Raw genomic sequence first — 27,407 nt, 5'->3', positions numbered from 1 at the left:
GGTCTACGTTTTATTTATTCTTCAGAATGTGTCCATTTAAAGTTAAAGTGGATGTTACCTTTTGCTATTTCAAGACCAAATTTGACCCTTTTGAAATCATAAATCAGTGACTGCAAAATAGAATGGTTCCATACATTAAAGAGGCTCTGTCACTTCTGAATATTTCTTACTAAGATATAATCTTTATGAAGTACTCACGTTGACTGCATTGGAATTGATCCAAATATACCATAAGTACAGTAGGGACTAAGCGGAGTTTGACTAAATATCTGGCGCAGCTGTCTGCTTTTTGTCCAATCTCAGCAGCCGTGTGGGATTCCGGTATTGTCTTGCTCATTGCAAGTTGATATGTATGGAAGCTCTGGCAGTCCCGCTGGATCCTCCACTGACCTAAGCATTGTGCTAAAGTACAGCATTGAAGCAGCTCCTGGCAAATGGAGCACCAAGAGCCAAAATGTCTGCCGTAAGAAGATGGCGGTGTCCACTTTAAGATAACATGGTCTGACTGTTTTTCACAGTGTAAGGACATCAATTTCAGCACTCCAGCCTTTAATGCATGCCAGCCATGCAAACAATGGCATGCTATCACATTACAAAGAATAAAATGCAATCTATGCACTGTGCTTTTTTTTTCGATATAAAAATATACTGTGCATAGAATATGGCTACATTTTCTTTCTCTCTCCTATTTAGCCTTTACCCTTTTGCCATTCGCACAATCCTTGAAGTCTTCTAACACAGTTTCATAATCAGCTGCACACATAGTTCAGCTCACCATCATATGATGCACACCATGTCAATGCAAAACAGAGGCACATGTATCCATCCTTTTACTTATATCAACCATTTGGCAGTGGATGAGGCGACAATCTGATTGTTGTATTTCCCCTTTACCCTCGAGATCATCACCAATGAATGGAAAATCGAGACAGATCGTGATATACCTGCAAAAGGTATATGAGCCAGGCCAAAGTAAGAAATGGTTTACATAAATCAGAAAGGTTAAGATCAGCAGACAAATCTCCATAACTAAATATGGCCCTCTTCTAAGTTCATAAAAACATCACAAGACACTTGTTGATACTGCCAGTGATGGAACTCCACCTGCTGCAGTGAGCACCTAGCTGATGCTCTCAGCCAATGAAAAAGCATCAGTATTAGCATTTGGCTTCTGAGGTTCTGCAGGAACTGGATGTTCTGCACCCAGAATCAGAGAAGATCCAGCATCTCGCGGGACTAGGTAAAAAGTCAAACAGTTGCGAAAATGTTTGCCCCATTACTAGGGAAAGGGGACAGGGTTATGGTGCATGGAGTAACACTTTCATCTTCTCTGTGGATATTTCAGTCTCTGCTATAGCTCACGTGTGCAATTGCAAAGGGAACCTATACCATTACCATATCTGCGTGCACGTCCTCAACTGACATACCAGGTACAAGGCAAACTAAGCAATCCCAGCCAATTGTTTCCATGTCTCTTGGGCATCCTCAGTAAGGTTTGGCTGAGTAAGACTTTTGAGAATTGATTGGGTTCATTTTAAGGCTTTGTCAGTTTTCTCTCACATTACATTACTAAAGTGAATTATTACGAGAACACCTCCTAGAGCAGAGGTGGGCAATCTGCGGACCTCCAGATGTTTTGGACTGGATTGCCAGAAAAATCTGGAGAGCTGAAAAATAAGGACTCACTAGGTACTTATCAAAGAGGAAATGCATTTTAAAAATTCAAATAAAAAGGTAATTAAATAAATAAATCTTTAAAAAAAAACAAAAAAAACCTGTTGTTGCAAATCTTAGTTGTTGCAGCTTTTACAGTGAAAAGGAAATCATTCCATTGCTTTCAAACCAGTTGCGAGTAGTAAACACAGGGCATAAAATCTAGCAAACATCACAGATTTGGGGGTAAGCGGTTTACAGCAGATTTTCCAAAGAGATGCAGCTGCAGTTATACCATACAAGACTAAGTCATAAAAAGGAAGCCCACATAACTCAAAGGAGGGAGTATGCAGAGTGTAGGCTTGGAGTATCTCTTTAATCAATCTATGCTTCCAACTAGAGATTGACCGATATTGATTTTTTTTAGAGCCGATACCGATAATCTGTGAACTTTCAGGCCAATAGCCGATAGCTTACCGATATTCTGTACATTTATCGTATATATATATATATATATATATATATATATATACATATATATATATATATATATTTTATTTTTATTTTTTCAAATTTTTTTATTGGTAAATGCACAAAATATACAAGTCAGATTTTTTTATGTTTTCAAGAATATCTATATGTGTGTGCAGTGGATGCAGTATGTGTGTATGTGTGTTTGTGTAGTGGATGAAATATGTTTGTTTGTGTAGTAGATGCAGTGTGGGTAGTGGATGCAGTGTGCTTGTTTGTGTAGTGGATGCAGTGTGGGTAGTGGATTCATTGTGTGTTTTAGTAATGTATGTAGTGTGGGTAGTGGATGCAGTGTGTTTGTGTGTAAATATGTGCAGTAGGAACTCCCCTCCCCCCCACAGCTTACCTGTCTCTTAGTGCCCCCCATTCAACTGTTTCTCTCCCTTTTAGTGGTCCCCCTGCCCCAGTGTTCCTTTTCCCTTCCCTCCCCTGTACCTTAGTGTACTCCCTTAATGTTCCTCTCTCCCCCCTAGTGTTCTTCACCCCCCTTCCCTGTCCCATAGTGTTCTTTCCCCCTCCTCCCCTGCCCCATAGTGTTCCTTACCACCCCCCTCCCCCCCCCATACATAGTGTTCCTTTCCACCCCCCTTGCTCCCTGTCCCATAGTGCCCCTCTCTCCCCTACTTGGTCCCCGCTCCCCGGTGTGTCTACTGGTAGCATGGCCGAGCGGAGCAGTGCACACCGCGGTATAGGAGATTCAGTCTCCTGTACCCTGCCAGACTGACAGGAAGTGCTTTCTCAGTGAGCACTTCCTTTCAGTCCAGCCGGGTACAGGAAATACAGAGTGCCTGGCAGGAGGGAGCGCGGTGCAGATACTTACTAAATATCAGAATATCGACCGATAATATTGGCAAAACCAATAATCGGTCGATCCCTACTTCCAACTAAGGGTATAATACAAAGAACACCCAGTTTTCATGTGGGCAATTTGGTGTTTACATAAAACATTCACCTTCCTAAAATAATGCATCAATAGGCAGTGTTTGCTACACTTTCCAACAAACATGATGCAAAAAAAACAAAAAGAATCAATAAAAAAACACAATTTTTGAAAAATATATTAAATAATTATTTGCTTGTTTGTTTCGATCAAGCAAAAGCTAAACCTTTACTTGGCTTCTCAGTAAAGCTCTAATTTGGGTTATCTGATACACATGACCAGCTCAGGCCATGGGACTGAGAGAACAGTCTATTGTTAGAAAGTAACCAGTCATGCAAAGTTTTGCATTTTATATTAACTTATCAGCAGCTGATGACGGTTTCTAAAGACCAGGGAAAACAAGCATCAAGTCCTGAAAATAAGAAAAACAAGAAAGAAAAAAAAAACAGGGAAAACAAGCATCAAGTCTTGAAAAAAAGATAAACAAGAAAAAAAAAAAAAAAATACATGTGAGGCAAAAGGGCCAGATTCATTTTATAGTGTTACAGAGGCAACATTGAAGTCTATAAAGCTCTGTTACATCTTCCATTTTCTTTTCAAATATTTTTTATTAAAGGTTTTATATTTTTAAATCAATATATGCAATACTTTTATATTGAATACATATAAGACAAATTGCATATGGAGATACATCAAATGTACAAAAAAAAAAAAAAATTAGTTTATAGTAACAACAATACAATTACACTGAATTCTAAGCAGCAAATATTTATACATGTAACTGCTAAAAAAAAAGTTATTTTCTTATTACTACAATTTAATTTGGTAATTTTTTTTAATGAAACAAAAACACAAATATTTCAAAAAAATAAAAAATTTAAAGTTGGCTCTATTGGTTCTGGGTAATGGATGTCAAGCTGTGCTTTATCAATTAAATGTCTGCATATCAGAAAATAGAATGCCATTACATAAATCTCAACATTGTACATACTCAGCAATGCACAGCTTTTACATACCGGTACCATCACTCTACTTTAGCAGGCTTCACAAGAAAGATGGTTACCACACGCAACATGACTGCCTATTTTCCTCATATTTATCCGTCTGTAGCTGCACCCATATGAAAACTGGTAATATAAGATACTATGCATTGTGAAAGTGCTAAATTACGTAACTATTTTTGGTATAATGTACATTTAAAATCGCAAATGCACATAAATGAGCAGTAATCACGGTTACTTTTATATATTTCAATAATGTACTTTTTAAAAAATATAGGTGCCTGCAGGAATATTGGTAATAAATTGTGACAGACCTATTTACCCAGATCTTGAGTAAATAAATTGTGAAAATAACAGATAGATAGTAGATATACCATAATGAGTATTGCCTCAGATTCCTTCTGAAAATTAAGAATTATCAAGAATGTTAGCAATTCTTTAGAGTTCAACACTAGAAAGATTTCCCATAAAACTTTGAAAATGTATTTAAGTCCTTCTAAGGGAACATTTACATATAGACTGTAAGCTCGTTTGAGCAGGGTCCTCCTTAACCTATCGTTAGTGTAAGTTTTCTTGTAATTGTCCTATGTATAGTCTCCCTATAATTCCCCCTCTCATAATATTGTAAAGCTCTACGGAATCTGTTGGCGCTATATAAATGGCGATAATAATAATAATATTACAAAAAAGCTATAGTATTTGATGCTATGAGTACAAATTTTATATTGGACATATTTTCCATAACATTATATTCACTGTACATATGGCTCCAGGTGAGATTTTACTTTGTGAGTTGGAGTTTATTCACTGGTCACCGAATTTATAAACTTTATAGAGAACCAGTGGGGTCCTCATCGCTATGAGCTACAGTTTTCTCAACACACAAGGAGTAATGACTAAACTCATGAACTATGCTAGTGATCATTTTATTTGTGCAAATACATTTGAATCACAGATATGATATACAGTATAATTTGCCCTTATTATTTGTATTTTGAGAGATGCATTATATATCTGAACATCCAACAAACTGCACTGTGACCACCACTCAGTGAGATTCCTTTGACTTAATGTGATCCTTTTGTAGCATTGATTTTGCATGTGCATGCATGTTACATAGACAAAACAACATTATTAAAAATGTGGGAAATTAATGTTAATCTGTTTGCATTTGAAAGCTCTCTCTCAATTGTGGCTGGTTCAAATTAAAGAGATTCCTATCCAGACATGTATCTGAGAAGACCTTTAAGCCAATTAAAAAGCAATGGAATGTAAACCCAGGAACTGTTTGGACTTTTCTTAATGCCCACAATCCCTTAAACTGTATTCTATTCAAAGTTGTTCAGAAACTGTAAACACGTTTTGGATACATTTCTCTCCAAACTGAAAAAAAGCCTACTTCTTACAATTTCTTAGCAGTAGCAAAAATGAACTAATGTTTATTTGCTTTTTATGGTGTGTAGGAAAATTGTGCACATGAAATTTGAGCTAGGTAGTGTTTAGACTGTAATATTCAGAAAGTACTTTTAAAGGACCACTATAGTCACCTAGACCATAGGTTTTCAACAAGTGGTACACATATCCCAGGGGGTACACCCAGCTCAAGCATGGGGAAAGTCGAAAGCTGACCTTAGAGTCCCCCATGAGGCGGCAGGCTGTGCACTATGGCAGAGTAGGCACATGCTTATTTAAACTCTGCCCACCCTCTTGTGTGCAGAGGGCAAATGAAGGTGGACAGCAATGGAGCGATGATGTCTGTGCTCTTCCAGCACTGCTACTCGCACGCCCTGTGGTTATGACATTACTCTGGCCCTGGCATCACTAAACAGCGCACAAGGGAGCAGTGCTGGAAAAGCACAAAAATTACACAAATCCCCCACTGGACCCCACTTAAATTCAGTTTCTACACATTTCATATGGAATTTTGGGCCCCCTCTAGCGCAAGAGTGGTCAACAGTTAGATCCCTATCTTTGTGCAACTCCCATAATAGTTTGCCACTGGAAAATTATAAAAAAAATTAATTAAAGATAAAAACAACGTATATATTTATCTGCGCTCCTACCCCCACAGACCCACAATAACTCCCCCCATACACACACTGTAACTCTCACAAAAACTTCCCTCCCATACACATACACTGTACCCACACTAGGAACCCTTCACACACTATGCACCCCTCTCCATTGTCATGCTGGAATACCCATCCACGGCATAGTGTGTTACCAATTGTTTTCTTGGTGACTATGGTCCCAGCTGTCTTAAGATCATTAGCAAGATCCTCCCGTGTAGTTCTGGGATGATTCCTCACCGTTCTCATGATCATTGAAACTCCACGAGGTGCACCCCTCAAACTAAAACACACACACACACTCTTCACCCCACACACATTGCACCACTTATGCACACTTCTGCCCGTTTCCTATATTATAGCCCCTATACCTTCAGATCCCGGGTAAGCTGTAAACCACAGCACCCCTGGCTCTATACCCACTACAGAGTGATGTAGTGGGTACTATGCCTGGATTGTTTCTTTAAATAATCTACCAGTGCCCCTCACAAGATTAGGTTCTGGATTCGCCCCAGACCCAGGAAACATTTCTGTTAAACAGAGGCAAAGTAGATGCCGCAGCGCTGTACCCAAGTACTACTTAGACATTTGTTTTGACTTGGGGTGCCTTGGAAAAATATTAAAATATTAAGGGCGCCTTGAATCTAAAATGTTTGGGAACCACTGATTTATAGGTTGAGTTGTTTCCCCCTGCCAAATAATAGCATACAGAGAAAATGGAGTTTTGATTACAGTATTTTATATGCCATCATATATGGTGGTTCAAGCATCCAGGATCCTGCTGACCTCCAAGGATTTCCACACACTACACTCCCTGGAGCGAAACATCAATTGAGTGAGAAATTAAAATTAAATTTAAAAAATTGAAGTGTTATTTACAATAGCAGCATCTCTGAAAGCACGTGTTAAATTATGTTTTATGAGGCCGCAATAAGCACATGATTACCAAAAACTAGATGTTCGGAAAAAAAAATTTGTATGGCCACTATTTTTGTTGTGACATGCATTTACTACTGTGAGAATTTAGCTTAAAAGGTTACTCCAACCACTGTGACCTCTTTTGCTTTTAGTGGCCAGGGAAGAAGGAATCTGTGTGTGCAGCATTTCTGCTTGAAACGCTGCACATCAAGAGATATTTGCACTTTTGGACTACCGTAATTGGACGCCTGCAGTGACTTAGGGAGCCTGATACTCTGTTCCAGGGAAGCCTAATGTTAGATCTGTGCAAAAATGATTTCTGTTGTCAGCATGCACAGCACACTGGCAACAGACTTAATAAGCTTCTACCCTTGCAAACAGAGCTGAGAGCACACCTGCAAGGGGAAGCGTTTATCACCCCATCCTTCGTCTCTCATATGAGTGCTTCCAGACCTCCCTGCCTTTGCTACAATTTCTAATTTGCGTCTTTTTTAAAATTCTCTCTTTGCCTCTGTCTCTCCTCCTCCCAGCTACAAAAAGCATTTGACTGGACCACGGAGAGGGAAGCAGTAACATCAGACAGCGCATGAAATCCATAGGAAACCATTGGGAGGTAGGGTGCATGTGCATCTCTGAGACCATCTGATAGAAATAGAATTGTTTTAGGCTGCAATTTCCGCAATAGCACCTCTGGTGGCTGTCTGAGTTGAGTGAAAGCCACTACAGGCACTTAAACCCTGCAATCAAAACATTGCTGTTGTGCAGAACAGCAATGAATTCAGTGCCAAGGTTAAAGCAGGGGGGGGGGAGGAGGGAAGGAGGAGTATTGAGGTAAAGTGGTCTGGGATTCATTAGTGTCCCTTAAATATCAACTGATTATCAATGTAATGCCACAATGCATCTAGGCATTGATGCTGAATAGGGGGTTTCGGTATTCATTTTGATTGACCAGACCATTTAATTAAAGAGACACTCCAAACAATGATACAATGTTAAAGGGAAAATATAGTGCTAGACATACAAAATTGTCGTCCTAGCACTATAGTACCCTACCCCCTCCCCCCCCCCAGCACGCAAAGGGTTAAAAACTATTTCACTTACCTAACTCCAGCACCAATGCCCTTTGGTGCTGGGTAGACAGCCACTAAAGGTGGAGTTAACCCTGCAAGGTAATTATCACAGTTTCTCAATAACTGCAATAATTACAGTTGCAGGGTTAAACTAAGAGGGGTAGTGCACCCAGACCACTTCAAATAGATAAAGTGGTCTGGGTGCCTATAGTGTCCCTTTATTGCAGTGATTCTGATTATAAGCCTGCCTACTTAATTCAGAAAACTATTCTCTTATCAAATATATGCACATAGCTCAGCCACTGATCTGAACTACATATCAACCAGCATTAGAAGGCGAGTCAACCCAGGAAGACATATAGTAAAAATATTACTACTTGTTTGGCAGTCTCTGAATATCTGTGGGGAGGTTGTGAATTAATGTATCTCTGTGAGGAGGTGCTGATTGACCAAAACTGTGTTTGGTTCCGCCCCCATACCGGTTCCTTACCAATTTCAGCAAATTCAATGCATACATGTTTGTGCTCCTGACCCTAGTTAAAAGCATCATATTAATCTTTGTTAGCTTCTGAGCTGTGTATTTAAATTTGATAAACAATTATTTCTGGCAAAATAGAAAGGCTTATGATACAGCATTCTTCAAACATTTTTTGAAACTATAAATATTTGAACCTGCACAAAAATACAGAATATTAAATGCTGGCTGAATATTTTCACTCACCACTAGTCACTGGCAGTAAATATTTATCCAAGGTAAGGATGCAGAGGAAAGTAACTTTAAAGGCCTGGCTATCAGTGTATGGTATGCAATTTTAAGCCTTGTTAAACGCATTATTATATTGGTGCCTGGAGTGTCCCTTTAAATACAAGGCCAACACTAGACAAACAGATGGGATGTATACTTGTATAGTCTGTACACCAAGCATATCAAACTTAAAGGCCACCACTGGCCAAATAAACAAGGTTTAACCCCTTAAGGACACATGACATGTGTGACATGTCATGATTCCCTTTTATTCCAGAAGTTTGGTCCTTAAAGGGTTAAGCTTATGTGGGCCGCAAAAAAAACCTAACATTTTCATAGAAACGTAGGTTTATTATGAAAAGTACAGTAAAAACAAAACAAAAAACGGCATCCCCTTCTTCTAAACCCCAGGCCCTAATTTTTGCCAACATGCAGACTCCACTCACATTGCCTCTGCCAGTATGTGATTCCAGCCTCTGGTATACCCCCAATGGCGCCGTCCACACCCTGTGCCAAAGCTTATCCTCCCGCTACTCCTTAAAACCCTGTGAAGGTGGAGCACGTTGTTATGAATGTGACGTGGCGTTGCTTGCCTCCGTGCATCTCCAGGGCCTCCACTGTCCAGCCGCGGCCATCGCAACAATGACCAACACACACTCACTGACAGACACACACACACTCACATACGTACTGACAGATACACACTCGCGCACTGATAGACACAGACACACACACATTGACAGACACGCACACACACTGCCAGACATACACACACACACACACACACTCATTCACTGACAGGCAGACACACACACACACTGACAGACAGGCAGACACACACACACACACACTGACAGACAGGCAGACACACACACACACTGACAGACAGACACACACACACACTGACAGACAGGCAGACACACACACACACTGACAGACAGGCAGGCAGACACACACACTGACAGACAGACAGGCAGACAAACACACTGACAGACAGGCAGACAAACACACTGACAGACAGGCAGACAAACACACTGACAGACAGGCAGACACACACACTGACAGACAGGCAGACACACACACTGACAGACAGGCAAACACACAGCATCACTAGAGAGGGCGCGTGAGGGAGCAGTGAGGAGCAGGAAGACTGAACTCCCTCGCTTCCTCCTCCTTCCTCTTCACCCGACTGGGTAAGTTTTAGCAGAGTAGGCACCTACAATGTGGGGAGAGCAGGTGCCTACTCTGCCTTAACATGTCAAACTCGCGGCTCGCTGGGCCGCAAATATATATTGTGGGCCGCATGCGGCCAGTGGACCGCGAGTTTCACAACATTGCAGCGAGTAGACTGTAGCTGAGCACAACAACATATAATTTAAATACATGAAGTTAACATGGCCCTCAACTCATCTGCAAATAAAAAAAAAAAAATTCCATGAGATCTCCACTTTAATATCACTGCATAATGTTGCACTTTTTTAAATTGGAGTTACATGCTTGATTGTGACAGTGGGATACGTTACTATTTTTCCAAGAAGCTAAAAAATAGTCTATTCTCACTTTACATTTTCTATTTTCCTAGTATTTGGTTATCATTGTGATTATCAAAATGTCACAACAAATATGTATGCAAACACTTCCTCATACTCCCTGACACTTTGTATACACAGCAAGCTAAGCTAAGTCATTTTCATCTTGCTTTGCTTAGTAACCAATGGTTAAGCCAACTTTGCACTATGCTAATCATACACACACGGTACTTTAACTCCAGCTCTGCTGGGTACCTACAACCCGATACAGGTAGATGAGATACTGACTGCCAACTATATTACAATTTTATATCTCTATTTCTAACAAATCACCAGACTGTTATTTGGCTAATGATTTTATAATGTTGTTCATAGAAAATATTACAAATTGCGAAAAGGAATAAAAAAAATTTATTAAAGGGACACTATAGTCACCAGAACACCTACAGCTTATTGAATTTGTTCTGGTTAGTAGAATTATTACCTTCAGGCTTTTTGCTGTAAACACGGTCTTTTCAGAGAAAATGCAGTATTTACATTACAGCCTAGTGATAACTTCACTGGCCACTCCTAAAATGTCTCTTAGAGATCCTTCCTGGGTCATTGCTGCCTAAAATGCATCCAAACATTCAGTGTCTCCTCCCTCTGCATGCAGACACTGAACATTCCTCATAGAGATTCATTGATTCAATGCATCTCTATGAGGAGATGCAGATTGGCCAGGGCTGTGTTTGAATTGTGCTGGCTCTGCCCCGATCTGCCTCTTTGTCAGTCTCAGCCAATCCTATGGGGAAGCATTGACTGGATTAGGCTACCACTTCTGATTATGTCAGCAGGCAGTGGGCAGGTCTAAAGGAAACAGGGACAAAATAAGCAGCTGCAGGCTTGAATACAAGTAAGATTTTACTATATTTAGGGAGGCATAAGGGAACCAGGGTGGCTAGATGGTGGTTTTAACCCTATAGGGTCAGGAACACGTGTTTGTGTTCCTGACCCTATAGTGCTCCTTTAAAATACACCCCACCTATGGGCATTGCTAGTTACTGGTACTATCAATTATCTATCCACAATAAAATCAGAAATGTTCCTAAACATACAGAATTAACAGATTGATATCTGCACAAGTTAAATCTTCAACCGCGTCCTGATTACAATTTGAGCTACAAAATATTTTTTTTAAGGATCACTCCAGATATTATCAGAATTAAGTTGTAATGATGCCAAGAGGTCCTTGACGCCGGCTTATCTTCAGGGGTTAAACCATTAAACGGTTTCTGAAAGCTCTGACCCCAAACTTCTGTAGAAGTCTGAGGTTTCAAAGAAGGCTCAAACAGGGGTGCAGCTGAAAGGTTTCAACTGAACCTCTCAGCCTGTGAATAGGTGAATAGCTCCCCATTATCCAAATGGAATTACAAAAATAAGTACTTTTATCACTCTGTACTGTGCATGAGGAGCTACTAAGAGCAATGGATTGGAACAGATTGTGGAAAATATAAGAAGGCATGCTGATGTCTTAGAAGGCAGAACCGGCAGCTGTAGCAGTGGACTTCTGGCGCAGGAAACAAGGAAAGTAATCATTCTCTTTATCAACCTAGGAGGGTGGACAGAAGGGAACCGATGAAGTTGTTATGGTGGCCGGAGAGTTTCTACTGGTGGGTGTGTATATAGAAAAATACATAGATAGATAGACAGAAAAACTGGTAGATATAGATATATAGACACACAGATATGACATCCTCACCAAAGGTGAATTTCTACTCACCAATGGCTAGGGTAGACCGGAAATTTTGAGCTTTGTCTAGACAGGCAGACAGAGACAGACAGACAGATAGATAATAGGCTAATTTAAACTAATACAATAATTGCATTTATGGTTTTATGGTAGCCATTTGGCTGCTGTTCAGTTGCCATATGGCATTTAGTTAACATACCCCTGTTTTCTGGCTATACACAATTATTTGTACCTAGTCCATTACATACTAAATTACTAGACATTCATACAATGGTATATCCAATTTACAATAGGCATAATTGTTATGCCATAGGCACTGGATCACCTAAATTATTTGCAATGCTTGCTTGAAAAATTAATTAATCCAACATCCAAATTTTACAATAATTTTTCTGTAATGCTCATTTGTGTTTCTTAAGGGCAGATTATTGTTCTTATATAGCGCTCTTATACAGCATGATAAACAAAGAAAATTAAAGAAAAAAAACAGTATAGTAAACCATGTTTGGATTACAGGGAACATAATAATGTTCCAATCTCAGGCTACTGTCTACATAGTAGGCCCTTAGTAGGCCAACCTGCATGATTGGTAGGCAGCCTGACAGGCATTCACGCCAGGCTGGCCTTCCAATTCTTTAGGCAGGAACGTCCTCTTTTTTGGGCATGTTTACCCCTGTTGGCGGTTCTTGTTTTGTGAATCGCATCAGTGGCCCACCAACATCCTGCTTCACCGGACCTGCTGTTAGGGGTTATAGATTTACTTGAAAGATGAAAGCAAGAGATTAGCATAGTGTGCATATGTGTGTTCTTATGGCTACATCTTGTGAGTTGTCTTCCAGCACCACCTCCGCCACATACATGACACGTGGGTGATATGACTGTTTTAGTGTTTTTTGTCGATAATATTCAGTAATTAGACCCATCATAATTGTCAGCACCAAGCCAAATGGGCTCTTAATCTGGCCCTGACTAAGAAGAATCAGCTCATGTTAAATCTGGATTCGTGCTACTCTAGCCATGGGTTTGTAGAAACAAACAATGAATTTACCAGAGTGTTGGTTCTGTAGTAATGCCAATTTCACAAGCAGTGCTTAAAAACTAGACATATTTTCACAAAACCACTCTCTCTCTCTGCCTTAAAGGACCACTATAGTGCCAGGAAAACATACTCGTTTTCCTGGCACTATAGTGCCCTGAGTGTGCCCCCACCCTCAGGGACCCCCTCCCGCCGGGCTCTGGGGAGAGGAAAGAGGTTAAAACTTACCTTTCTCCAGCGCCGGGCGGGGAGCTCTTCTCCTCCGATCCTCCTCCTCCTCTCCTCCCATTCGGCTGGCTGCGCGCACATTCAGCCGGTCTCAAAGGAAAGCATTATCAATGCTTTCCTATGGACACTTGCGTTGTCTCACTGTGAATTTCACAGTGAGAATCACGCAAGCGCCTCTAGCGGCTGTCAATGAGACAGCCACTAGAGGCTTTGAGGGCTAGATTAACCCATTTATAAACATAGCAGTTTCTCTGAAACTGCTATGTTTATAAAAAAAATGGGTTAACCCTAGCTGGACCTGGCACCCAGACCACTTCATTAAGCTGATGTGGTCTGGGTGCCTAGAGTGGTCCTTTAATACACATACACCGTACTGGTATGCCTGCTCTACACAGCTAATTATTATAACACACTTAAAAACATGCCATGAATGCAGTAGGACAATTTGTAAATATGAAAATGAAAGTGACACCATGTCAGCAGCTGTGAGATATTTTGGTCACTTTTGTAATAAAGGGAAAAAAAGTGTCAAAAGTCTCCTCCAACATGCAGATAATATCACACATCTATCCTCCAACATAATTTATAGCATATATATGAATAAACATATAATTTTACGCTCACAAATACAGACACACAACCACATATATCTGTGGATATATATTTACATGAGTGCACAGGTGACAAAAGTTTCAACCAGTGACTTCAACAATGATGAAAGACTCGTTGCACTAGTTCACTATAAGTGTGCTAAGATTTCACTTTATGCCTTTGTCTCGTAAGAGACATTCACCCTCTAAATGTTTGTGTGTTTGTTAAACAATGAAACATACTGCACAGGTTTTTAGAGCTAAAACACAAGTAGCATTTTCTTGTTCTGCATTAGTTTAAAATTTTGTAATACACCATATTCCAATATTATACTGCTAGACAACACAACAACCTAACAGCAAATAGAGGCTGTTATTGACTTTTAAATATAAAACTCTCCATGGCAAAAAAGTGTCTCTTACAAATGTAGAAACTGATCATTAACGAATCACTTGAAATGTCATGAACTGTCCGTTCTGCTGCGGTGGGGAAAAAAAAAAAAAAAACAAGTTCTAGCAAGTAAATTGTTCTTGCTACATGTTTACTGAACATACATTCCAATACTTTAATTTAAGTTGTAGCTTTTCTTTTGTGACACCAATTTGCTTTAATGTGCGTATTAACAACAAAGCATGCATATATTTAAATAAAATGCTACTTTGTGGGGGGAAAACCAAGCATACCTTGGAACAACAAGTCCCATGGCGGTCAATGGAAGAGCTATTCAGTTACCAGACTTAAGATTATCTCTTGTATCCTGTGTGGATAGCGCGCGTACACACACACACACACACACCTAACCTGTTCATTAGCAGGAATACACAACATAACAGAGCCCTCCCACCCCACCTTTTTGTGGTATAATTGGCCATCACTTCAAATGTGTGTTTTTTTATTTATTTTAGGATTAACAACATAGAAAGGTATGTTTTAAAGGTTGAACTTGATGGGCTTTAGTCTGTTTTCAACCTTGATTACTATGTAATGATATACATACACAGACAAACATGCATAGAGTGTGAAGGGATATACATACATTTATGTATTTGTAATGTCAGAGTGAGCGTAGATCAGTGCCTAGGTGGATGCATGTGTATATTTGTGCATAGTGTCTGTTTTAACATATGCTTTAATGTTTGTAATAGCAGTGTGAATTCAAGCATACAATTTAAGAATTCATATGTATAGTGCAAGTTTGTGAATGCATGTGTACATGAATGCAGAGGTATATAGTGCGATGGTCTGTGAGCAGAGGGAAGTATTTGTGTGCAATGGCAAGATGCAAACATATATTTGCATATTGTTCCAGTGTGTGTATGTGCATAAGAATAAATACATGTAGTGAGTCAGTAGTATGTTTGTATGTGAATGTAGATCTCCATATGTCAGCAAACCAAGTATGTGTACACAGGTAAGTATTTGTGTGCAGTGTTGGTATTTGAATGCAGGTATGCATTTATGTGCAGTGTCTGTGTATTTAAATTGAGAGGTGGTTTTGTGTAGTGTGTGTGCATATATGCAGTTTGTATTTTTTGGTGTATCAACACGTTTGTAACTCAGAAATTCAATGATACAAAGCTTAAATAAGCTGAAATGTTTGAATGCAGGGTGTGTTTGTAAGACACATTAGCGTACGTGTGTAAATGTACGAAGAAAATAGTTGTTTGCTACGATAGGTGATTTTAAGTAGCCTTGTAAGATTTACAACTCTGTATTTTGTGTGTGCACACTCTGTGACCTTAATCAGTATTTTACAAATAGTTGGGTCTTTACAGCAGCACCACTACCAAGTAATTCATGTTCCTTTATCGCAGTCCCTTTTATCTCTCTTATCCCTCCTAATCCCCATCACTTTGTTCTACCCCTCACCTTTGTACCTCTTTGTTCTACCTCTCACCTTTGTACCTCTTTCTAACAACACTTTATATGTCCCCTAAATATACAACTTAATTTAAACTCCTGCTGCTGCAAAGAATGTCTGTGGAGGGTGCTGCTGCTCTGCCTCCTACCACACCATTTTGCAGATAAGTCCCCGCATGGGTTATGTGAGTGAAGGAGGTACGGTAGGTTATAAAGTGAGTTCCTATACGAACTGTCCATAGAGAACAGGAGCCAGCTCAGAATGGAGGAAACTGGGGGGAGGTAATCTAAAGCTGAAGAAGATGGGGGAAAGGTCTGCTGACCTCTCCATCTGCTCATGACTACTGCTGGCCCTTGACTGCTTCAGGGCTCTTTGTCCATGACATACGTGCCAAGTGGTAGGTTTGCTCCTGCTCCCTCCTGTTGCGACTGGACACTCACTCAATGTGTAATATATTCTTACAGCTTCTCAGTGGCAGTAACTGTGACATTAGTGTGAACATCTACAGCTCATTAAATAAAGATCAAAGAAAACATCAAAACAAGATACATAAAAATAATAAAAGTGCACTCTTATTAAATGGTATACACATGCACATATATATACACATTTGAAGCCGTGTTCTAAAATAGCAATCTAGCCAAGCTAGAAAACTTATTTTTAGTTAGGCTAAATATTTCTGGATTTTATCAAGTTTTAGCTTACTTTTGTCTCTTGTACCATCCCCCACACTCCACTAGCTATGAAAAGTTTTTGCAGAGGAGCCCAGTTTCTATCTAGAAACAGAAAACAGTAGACTCCCTGATGGGAGCTCCACATGCTATCAGCAAAGTTTATCTGCCTGTGTAAGAAGCATTTGGTCATAAAATGTGATTAAGTAGCAGTTTGTTTAGTAACTAGTCAACTATTGTGATTTGACAAGAAAAAAAGTCTAATTCATTTGGTGAAAATGGCCAGGGCTTGAAAAGATATCCACACAAGTACACTGTAAGCAATGAAAATAAATCTTACAGATTAACAAAACAGTTGCAGTGGCACTGTAGGGCTTTAAGGGACACTATAGGCACCCAGACCACTTTGTCTTATTGAACTGGTCTGGGTGCAATGCCCCTGTCATTCTAGCCATGCAGCTGCAAACATTGCAGTTTCAGTGAAACTGCAATGTTTACATTTCAAGGTAAAGCCTACTTCTAGCGACTATTTACCAAACAGGAACTAGAGGTACTTTCTGGCCTTTTTACAGAGTTTGACCCTGAGAAACAATGTTGGATGTCCGCATGCAAGTTCAGGGTCTTCCAAATCCCTATAGATAAGCATTGATTCAATGCTTTCCTACGGAGAAGGCCTAAAGTGTGCAGGGCGCTTGCCGCGCATGCACGTTAGGTTCCACCCATCAGCTTGTGTCAGAGGAAAAGCCCTACTCAGCACCAAGGGACCTTGGCACTGGAATCAGGTAAGTGTTTAAAGGCGGAGGGACAATATATTGTTGGGAATACAGTTTTGTATTCATAACATTTTAGTGTTCCTTTAAAGCTCCAAAAATAAGCTTCTTATAATAATCTGCTTCTACATAATCTCCTTTTCCAGAATCTATATTTTTTTTCCTGAGTGCTGGTCTTCCACACCCCAACCGAATGCCACTGACTTCCTCTCTGTTGTCCAATCAAATGCTTTTACATAGACCATTTTACTGAACCTTCTGACTGGCTTAGAGTGCATGTCTGCAAAGTATAATTCAATAAGAGTAAGGGAGCGGGGGAGGAAGCTAAATATGTTTGCTGCCAGCATGCTGTTGCCAGACAATTTTTGCACAGAATTGACAGACTTTCACCACCTGTTCCAGCATTGCAACTAGCCCTTCGTACAAAAGTCAAATATTTAAATATATATATATATATATACATATATTAGACCAGACTCTGGCACTCAACCTCAAAAGAGAGTACATACAATGTATATTACCAGGGTGCCTCCAGGCCAATAGACAAAAGGTGAGAATCAGGAGCACTCGCTTGGATTTTTCAAAAGTGAATAAAGTGTTTAATCACAACTTCAGCATCAACGTTTCGACCCTTCAGGGTCTTTATCAAGATGTATATATATATATATATATATATATATATACATACACACATACATACTAGTAAGGAAAAAACCTTTTGACACAAGTAATAATAAATACAACCGTATTTTACACGGAACCTAGAAAACAGAAATAACACAACAAGTGTGAACTGTTTAAAAACATATAGTTAAAAGGGTGGGATAGGAGTTCCACTCACATGACTCAGAGCCGTCCCAGGCTCTGTATAATGCGATGTAGGGTGCCACTAAGGGCTATGCGATCTAGTTCCCAGGATTATCAGCAAGAAGAACTGTATGATGGACCCTCAATAATCTCCAAAATTGATTTATTGAGTATAAAACAGGTAAATAAGATAAATACAATATATGTAAAATTGGGTACTTTAACCCCTTAAGGACACATGACATGTATGACATCCGTGTCATGATTCCCTTTTATTCCAGAAGTTTGGTCCTTAAGGGGTTAAAATAGAGTGTTAGTGGAAAAAAAACGCAAAAGCATTTGGTATGTTTACAACACAGTATTAATATATAGACAAAAACTGTTCTCATTTACTGTAATTACATTTTTAAATGTACCATCTTACTTGATGAAATAATAAAACAAGCTGTGTGAAACATTATTTAGCACAATTAGTGAGCTATATGTGTGTTTCCACATTATGCACTACAAAATCTTATTTATATGAATACAGCTCCTCCCAGAGAACTAAATTATTCAGCATATTGTTGTGTGTTGCATTTAAAGGGACACTATAGGCACCCATACCACTTCATTTCATTTAAGTGGTCTGGGTGCAATGGCCCTGTCCCCTTAATCCTGCAATGTAAAGCATTGCCATTTTAGAGAAACTGTAATGTTTACATAGCTAGTAGCTATCTCCAGGCCTTCTACAGAGTTTGTCATCATGAGATGTCCTGCATCTTCTAAAAAACCCACAGGAAAGAATTGAGACAATGCATTGCAATGGGGAAGGCCTAATGTATGCGGCGCTAGCAGAGACGTCAGTTTAGAAGGAGCCAGATACAGCACCAAGGGACTATTTTAACCCTGTACTTGCTGGGTGGACACCTATTAGAGTTAGGATTACATGTTTGTATTCCTAAAACTAAAGTTTTTTTTAATACTTTGGTTGCTTCAAAACATGCATTCTAGTAAAATTCACAGTGAAAGATTATTATAGCAAACACTGTTCCTTTGCAGTAAAGTTTCATAAAGTGCAGGAGATTACTCTGTACAATTCCACAAGTTTGTGGTGAGCTGCCAACTAACCTGGAAAATTCATTCAAAATGTGAACCTACATTTTGCAAGCTGATTTTCAATTTGCTGATACTATGTCTGTGTATTATTGCAACCAAGTAATTATTCATATATACCACAAGGATTTACACTTTTTATGAACAGGTTTATTTATTAAATTGAGAACTGTGCAAAAATGGAAATGGAATTTCATATTTATACCAAAATAAAGGAGGTGGAATAATAATCAAGTTAAAGGGTTACTGTACACTAATAGATGGGACTGTTATAGGAAGGTGTAATAATAAATCACTTCAGTGATTTAAAGTGGTTTTGGTGGTAGGTTATGTATGTGCAGTGTTTCTGCTTGACCCACGCAGAGCTTGAAATAAGGCATAATTTTTATATTTAAGGGGACAATTAGTGTTGTCCCCTTAAATACTATACTATACACTCACACTAGAAGGTGAGTAATACACGTTTGTATTCATGACCCTACAGTGTTCCTTTATAAGCTGTTGTCTGGTCTCAGTACTCCCATGCATTTTGGTGGTGTTTTTTTTTTTGCTCTCCACTAATATTTTTCTAGTTTTTTTGGTTCTCAATAATTCCGAATTTATTGGAAAAGCCCTGAAGTGGTTACCTTGACCTTTATAAACTAAACTAATCAGCATGCATTGGACACAGACATGGACTGAAAGCTACTGCTCGCTAATAAACATTAACACGTTTAGTATATTGTCTCTGAGATACACAGTCATTGGGGAAAAAAATGTTTTTTTGTTTGCTTTTTAAAGTGTTATGTTTTCCGATTTATTCTTTCATATTCCTTTAATTAAAAAAAGGAACAGGATATCAAAAACAAAATTACACAGGGCTTTGCGAATATGACTGGATAAATACTGATGTAATATGTTATGGTGAATCTTGGAACGATGCCCTGAAAATGTCTAAGAGCTACAGTTTACCACTTGTTTGAACACCAATATCGTTATAGCTCCTTACACAGCAAGGTATGGGCCTCTTGCTAAGGCCTAATAAAAGCAGTATGTTTTTTTCTGTGTGGGAAATATGTTGGATACTATAAGCATAAGTGAACAACAGTACCATATTGATTTTAAGCTCATAGTCAACAAGGCTGGGCTGTAAAATGTCTCTTTCCACGTCCACTTCAACAATTGGGCATTTTAAAATGGATAAAATAGCAGTATGTGTAGTGTGTGTGTGTATATATATATATATATATATATATATATATATATATATATATATATATATATATATATATATATATATCCTGCTTGGCTGACACCATTAAGCTTGATGATCCCAGCCAAGCAATCCAATGCTTTCCCATAAGAAAGCATTGGGAGGCTAGTGAGCATACTTGGCAGAACCCTGCAGGTATTTTTACTGATTAGTCAATTTTCACCCAGCATTTACTGTGCAAAGAGGAGTAAATATAGTCTCTTTGAACTACGTGATGATAAAGAATGATCACAGGACTTTAATTTGAAAACAGATTTTATAGTTAAAATTCAATATGAACATTTTGTAAAATATCTAAATAACAGGGCTTAGAAAGAATAAGATGATGAGAGAGCTAGTGATCAGATCATCATAAATGAAAAAAAATATATAATAATAATAATAATAATAATTAAAATGTTGGCCCATTACATGTAAGAAGGTAAATGTCAGGGGAAACTAATGGCAAATGTTATTTAAAGATGACCCCAGCAATAGCTGATAAGGTGTCCTGCAAGCTTTCAGAAACCTGGGTTTATTCTTCAACAGATGGACACAAAGCTCATTATGTTAATTGTGTAAAAAGACCCTTTTAAAAGAACAGATTTGTGTGCACAGGGACACCATTGTTCTAAAAGTGCCCTAAAGCAAACAAACTCTTCTAATGTTATCAGTGTTTTAATACAAGACAGCAAAGGCAGTAAAAAGTTAATACATATAAAGATGTAAAACATAGGTGGCAGCATTTTCTTTATTTCAGACAGAGAAAAACAAAAACAAACTAGATCATTTGCATTTGCAGTCTATTTGATAATCAACCATCACAGTTGAGCCATATTGTGGGGTTATTGCTAGCTACATACAGAGGGCGGCTCATTCTGCACCAGGACTGATTTTAAAACAAAATGCAAGTTGTAACGGCGTAAACAAGCACCCTGAGCATTTTTAAATGGGATGCTAATGAAATGCAGATGGAATCCACCTTATGCACGAAGTAATGTCATTGAACGGTTATATCGATAACATTCTGAGGACATGATCAATTGCCACACCCAAAGAAAAGCCTCACCATAACATAGACAATGTTTATCTCATGCTTTTTACTGTAAAGCTGTAAGAAAAGTACCACATTTACCGGTTGTTTTTGAAGGGGATTTTTCCTTAAAATTAATAGTGCTATATAATTGTATTTTTACATGTTATAAAGACTTTTTCATAATGTACCCCTTTACCCTAAAAACGGCAACTAATAAAATAATACATACTTTCTTTTGTAGTCCCATTTGTTCCTTAACTTGCTTACATTTAGACCCCCTTAAATAAATAAAATCACAATTAAAATGGCCTGTTCTAGCACCAAGACAGACTTTAAATGCAGCACAATCTTCCTACTGTGAAGTCATTAAGCTTGATTACTTTTGTCCAATCAAATGCTTCTCATAGAGACACTTTACACACATATGGCACATGCATGGCTATCACCGCAATTCACTAGTAGAGAAGCATTGGACACACACCTAGGATCTGATGTCAGCATATGTTTGCATGCTGATGCTGATCATAAAATAGATTAAATTACTGATAGAGTAAAGAAGACTGGAAAAGGTGAAAATAGTTTCTAGAGAAGATACCCTGTGAGCTTTACTATACATGATTGGTATTTTTATGTTTTATTATTTTTTTTTTTTTTTTTTTTTATGTAATAAACATAAGGTAATGTAATTGTAAATCCTATATTGGAATATTTATCTCATCACTGTGGGTAGAGCCCCCCCCAAGTGGACACACTGCAATATTAAAGAGCCTAAGAAGTGGCTCTGGAACATGTAAGTGTTTCATAATTCCTCTTGGTTTATAACATTTTTCAAATATTTTACACTATACATTTTCTATTTGTCTTTTACTTTGGAGGTCTAAACGATTGGTCAAGAGGGAAGGAGTCCCCCAAAGACACTAAAGTGCATTAATAGAGCCCTTTTCTGGCTCTATTTCATGTGAGTGAGCATTTTTACAGACCTTGTGAGTGTATTATCCTTAAAGGAGCACTACAAACTTGTTTTCCTGGCACTATAGGGTCATTAGGTCCCCCCCCCACCCTCAGGACCCCCTCCCACTGGGCTGAAGGGGTTAAAACCCCTTCAGCCTCTTACCTTACTCCAGCGCCGGGCTCCCTCTGTGCTGGGGAATTCTCCAACCCATGCCGACGTCAGATCCGAATGCACATGCGCGCGCATTCAAACAGCCCATATGAAAGCATTCATAAAAATGCTTTACTATGGACGTCCAGCGTCTTCTCACTATGATTTTCACAGTGAGAATCGCGGAAGTGGCCTCTAGTGGCTGTCATTGAGACAGCCACTAGAGGCTGGATTAACCCTCAGTGGAACATAGCAGTTTCTCTGAAACTGCTATGTTTTCAGCTGCAGGGTTAAAACTAGAGGGACCTGGCACCCAGACCACTTCATTGAGCTTAAGTGGTCTGGGTGCCTATAGTGGTTCTTTAATGTATTACACTATTGTATGTCATTTGCTTTTATTTTTATGTGTAACACTGAATGCACTTTCTATGCAATAATTACTTTATTGTATTTTTATTTAAAGCCTTTTTGCCCTGGCACTTTGAATAATATACCTGTGATATACCAGGTGCAAAGTTATTTATATGAAGTGCTCTACTAAATTTTTATTTTTTTATTTATTTTTTTAGATTCAATTATTAAGTTTAATTTTCTCCAAAGCCCCTAGTGGCTGTCTGAACAACAACCATTAGAGGTGTGGAAATTGCAAAATATCAATAGCGCTTGTTCACTGAAACAGGAATATTTTCACTGTTACAGACCATGAGGATTATCTATGTCCCAAAATTATTTAATTTAAGATGAAGTGATTTCAGTGCTTTGACAGTCCTTTTAAGCCTCTCTTTTTACATATATGAAATGTGTTTAGGCCTCAGGAGAAACCAAGCCTTTATTTAAGGTTGGGGTAGAGAATCCTTGCAGGATCCTTATTTCCCATCTACTCTGAATCTTCTGCTTGAAATGTTTTTTTAAAAGCACGCAAAATGGGTTATGCTTAAAAACAAAATAAACATTGCACTCTAAAAATTGCTGAGCATCTTTTGAGTGTCTATAGTTATAGGTACCAAATGCGCACAGAATGACTTGGCTTCATTGATTCCTTTCCTAAACGGCAAATAATACTAATTACACATTTAAATGCACTCACTTCATTCTGAGACCTGGAGGGCACTGTAGTGAAATAGATTTAGCAGTTATTATTAAATAATTAAATTAACTATTTCATCCCAGAGAGTCTGACTTCTATTTCACGTAGGCAAAGCATAACGCTAATTCTCAAGGGATTTACACTGTGGCATCCCCCAGTGCATGGGGAATAAAGTAAACAAGGGTCTGGAATAAATTACTTTGCAAACAATGGCAGTGCTGAACCACTGGGGAGACAAAAGATCCAAATATTCTCTGCACATTTTCAACAGCCCAAGATAACCTGCCACTCCCCCTTATCAAAACCAACCCATTGTTTCACATGGACCAGTTATCCTATATGCAAACTTTATCCATGTGTTTGCTCTGAGTTTTCATTCAATATAGTGCTTTGTCACCCTCAGTGATGAATATAACAATCACCATCAGGCATTAACCAAACAAACAGAGCTGTATAGGTTTTGTTATGCCCTAACCCAGATTTCATTCCTAGCGAAGAAACTACAGTGCTGTTTGGATCCTCAGGCCTCTAAAACAAATTTGCAGCAACATCTAAATGAATAAACAACCCCCCAGCACCAGCACCACCTCAAGCTGTTATTCACAGCATATTACACATAAATCCGAAATATGTATGTAAAGCTAGGGAAAATGGATGTATGCTGATGCATATATAAAAAGCCTGTAAATGCTATTATGGATATGTCTTTATAAATCCCCAGCTCATCGATTTAAACTATAAGGAACCCTTGCATCTTGTACATCCTTCCTGCACACAGATCGATTACTTATCCTAAAAAAAAAAATATATATATATATATATATATATATATATATATATATATATATATATATATATATATATATACATACATAAACAACACCTGTTCCATTCATTCACTGTCTGCGTAAAATTCTAAATCTAGAATCATATTCGGAAAACAACAATCTCACTGGGAGATTCAAATCCACCCCCTGTGACATTAAGTTGTTTTTTTGGAAAGGGAGAGATGATCCATTGTACTGTGTAAAGGAATCAACCAGTGAAACTGACCCAATTAAGCCCTTCTCCCTCTAGCATTGTTAATGCAGTCTCTTACCTTGTTTTGGACGATAAAAAAGCAAGTTTCATTAATCCATAGGTAAACATCTGGATGTTTTCCTTGGAAATGCTTGCTACTTTTAGTCTGTGTTCTAATATGTGCAGTTCCATCTTTTCCTTCTTTTCATTGGAGATCATCAATGTAAAGATTGTTTTCTTGGGTCTGTCTTCCTTTATATTGACTGCAGACTTTTCTTCCTTCTTTTTTTAAATGGGGGTTGGGGGGGTAAAGGTAAAAAAGCAGAAAACGGTGGGGGGGGGGGAGGAGATCGGAAAGGAGAAAGAAGGGAAGCGAGAAACTGAATGAGTTCAGGAAGACTCGAAGAGCAGCGGCTCCAGAGTGCAAAAAGCAGCTGGTGCTACACTGTAACAAACAACTTGCCACTCAAGCCGCGCCTCACTGCACATGCGCAGTAGGGTCAAAGCATGCCGGGAAATGTAGTCCGGCGAGGGATAGCAGAAAACAACAACTGCTTAATGTTTTTTGTTTGTGACATTCACTTGCAATGATTTTATTGATTTAAAGACGCAAGTGGGAAAACGAAGGCTGCATTGGAGGCTTGACAATAACTGCATTGTGGTAGTAATTTAACTGCCTGCTATTGAGTCAGCTAGCCTCCCCCCACATTGTAATGTTATTTTGGATAATATAAATCCCTACTCTGTGGCTAAACACAATCCCACACATTGGTGTTGTACACGACACAACGCTGTATATAGACTTTATTGTCTAAATAGTGAATTGAAAACATGAATTGCAAATTTAGTCTAAAATAGCCCAGCTGAATAGAAGACTTTTTCTGAGCAAGCTATTTTTGTTTTAATTTTATTTTGCAGGTTATTCAATAAAGTTCTTATACACTCAGAATTAACAAATTCAGTTAAAATCCTAAAATATGGAATACATTTATTATGAAAAAGATTGAAGCAAAATGGGGATCCCATGCCCCATATTAACCAGAGGATTGTTACTCCACAAGCACACATCCCATTTGTCATGTTTTGATAGGTATCATAGACATTGCTAAGAAAGGATTGGAGGCTGAAGCTCAGGACATGGGCTTCTGAAGCTGGCATGTTTCTCTATACTTGACGGATGGGGCAGGAGGATATCAGTGTTTTGTTTTAATTTTGCATTTTATATCAGGCAGCTGCATCTCAAAAGCGCCTATTACAAAAAGAAAGATCATTGGTATAGTGCTCCATCTGGCTACATAAGGAGAGGAGGTGGTGCCCACCCAGGCAACTGTCAGGAGGGGGTGCTGGGAAAAATAACTTTGCTGCTCACTCCTCTATTAGTTAGGTGGTCTGTTGAAATTTCATTGAATAGCTGACTGTGCAGAATTTGCTTGTTTTCAGTAATGCTTTATTTTGAGATCCCTGAGAGCATCAGCATCAAACTATCCATGGATAGACAAGAGAGGACATAACATAGAAAGGCGGAAATAATTCATGACACAATCCCACCTTTCTGGGTGCCATCAAGTTTTTCCTTGGACTAAAACCCAAGGTGTTTCTAGAACCTAGAATTGCCCCTGGGTAGAATAGTGATGAATATGGTATGGTGTCCCACTGTCGGACACTGCTCTCTCATGTCTGGCTCTGCTAACTCCACATAAAGCATAGCACAGGTGCATCATTAGACTTGCTTGAGTTGCTCAAACTACTCTTAGGACATTCAGAATATTTACAATTTAATTAAAGCAGCTCTGTCACCAAATATAAACAATTGCTAATCTGCTGCTATATAGCCTTTGGTGTTTGATTCTCTTCATTTTTTTCCTAAGCGCTAAGTTTCATAAAATACATTACAAAAAGTTAACTACTTTAACTCATGTATAGCAGTCAAGCTGACACAACCTGACATTGAGCAGAGGCCAAAGAATGTGTTTGTTTCAGTTGCCAATCAAATTCACCCACAATCTATCAGTAAAATCAATCCTACAGTGTGCAGCCAGTGGGTGTGTACAGGGTCATGTGGTTACATTTATGTGTTGTAATGATTATTATTGAGATATTTTTGGGTGCAACTGGGTTATTTTTAGGCTACTATTTTCAGAGCCAATGTAGTTAGATTTTTGTGGAGGACTAGGCAACACTGTCACAAAGGCAAACCGTTGACATCATGGAGAGAGAGAAGGAAAAAATGGCTGCACTTAAGTAACGGGAAAAAGGAAGAAAAGATAAATATAAATAAAAGCAAGTGACAATGAGGAGAATATAATCACAGAAAAAAAACAGGGCTGCTTCAAGTAAATATATCTTTACAAGTCCCTTAGAAATTAATTTTGTTTTGGCAAACAAAAGGTAAAAATAAATGAAACTTTATTAAAAAATAAGTGACAATGTCATTGTTACTCACAAATGTTCAGCTCAAAAGGCCAACATCACGAGGTTATCAACAAGCTAAATGGCAATATTGCAGGCTTTGAGATTACATTACAGGTTGAAGGTCATCGATAGCAGTTGTGTTGATAATAGGTAATGTATGACATTAAGTTATTGTGTTTGAATTGGACATTCATGCATAGGTGTTTTTCTTTACATTTTTTTTTAAGTGAATATTTAAGGTATAATGGAAATGTGAATTTGTATTGTTGATTTGGTTAATTATTTTACAGTGATTATTTGCCCTTTAATGCTTTAATCGATTAATGACAAGT

At 38.5% G+C, this 27,407-nt stretch overlaps 1 protein-coding gene across 1 annotated transcript in view; it reads right to left on the bottom strand.

The window, feature by feature from the left end:
- Window positions 1-25,079, bottom strand: part of CASTOR2 (cytosolic arginine sensor for mTORC1 subunit 2) — a 199,495-nt gene extending 174,416 nt beyond the window's left edge. Inside the window, exon 1 of the mRNA XM_063457400.1 lies at window positions 24,743-25,079. Coding sequence (XP_063313470.1) covers window positions 24,743-24,882 — 140 coding nt within the window. The 5' untranslated portion in view covers window positions 24,883-25,079. The remainder of the gene's footprint in view (window positions 1-24,742) is intronic.
- Window positions 25,080-27,407: the final 2,328 nt, after the last annotated feature.

This window comes from Pelobates fuscus, chromosome 1 (assembly GCF_036172605.1).
Source record: "Pelobates fuscus isolate aPelFus1 chromosome 1, aPelFus1.pri, whole genome shotgun sequence".
In the NCBI taxonomy this organism is placed as follows: Eukaryota; Metazoa; Chordata; class Amphibia; order Anura; family Pelobatidae; genus Pelobates; species Pelobates fuscus.
The sequence above is the reverse complement of the archived record's forward strand: the minus strand, read 5'-3'. Positions and strand labels throughout refer to the sequence as shown.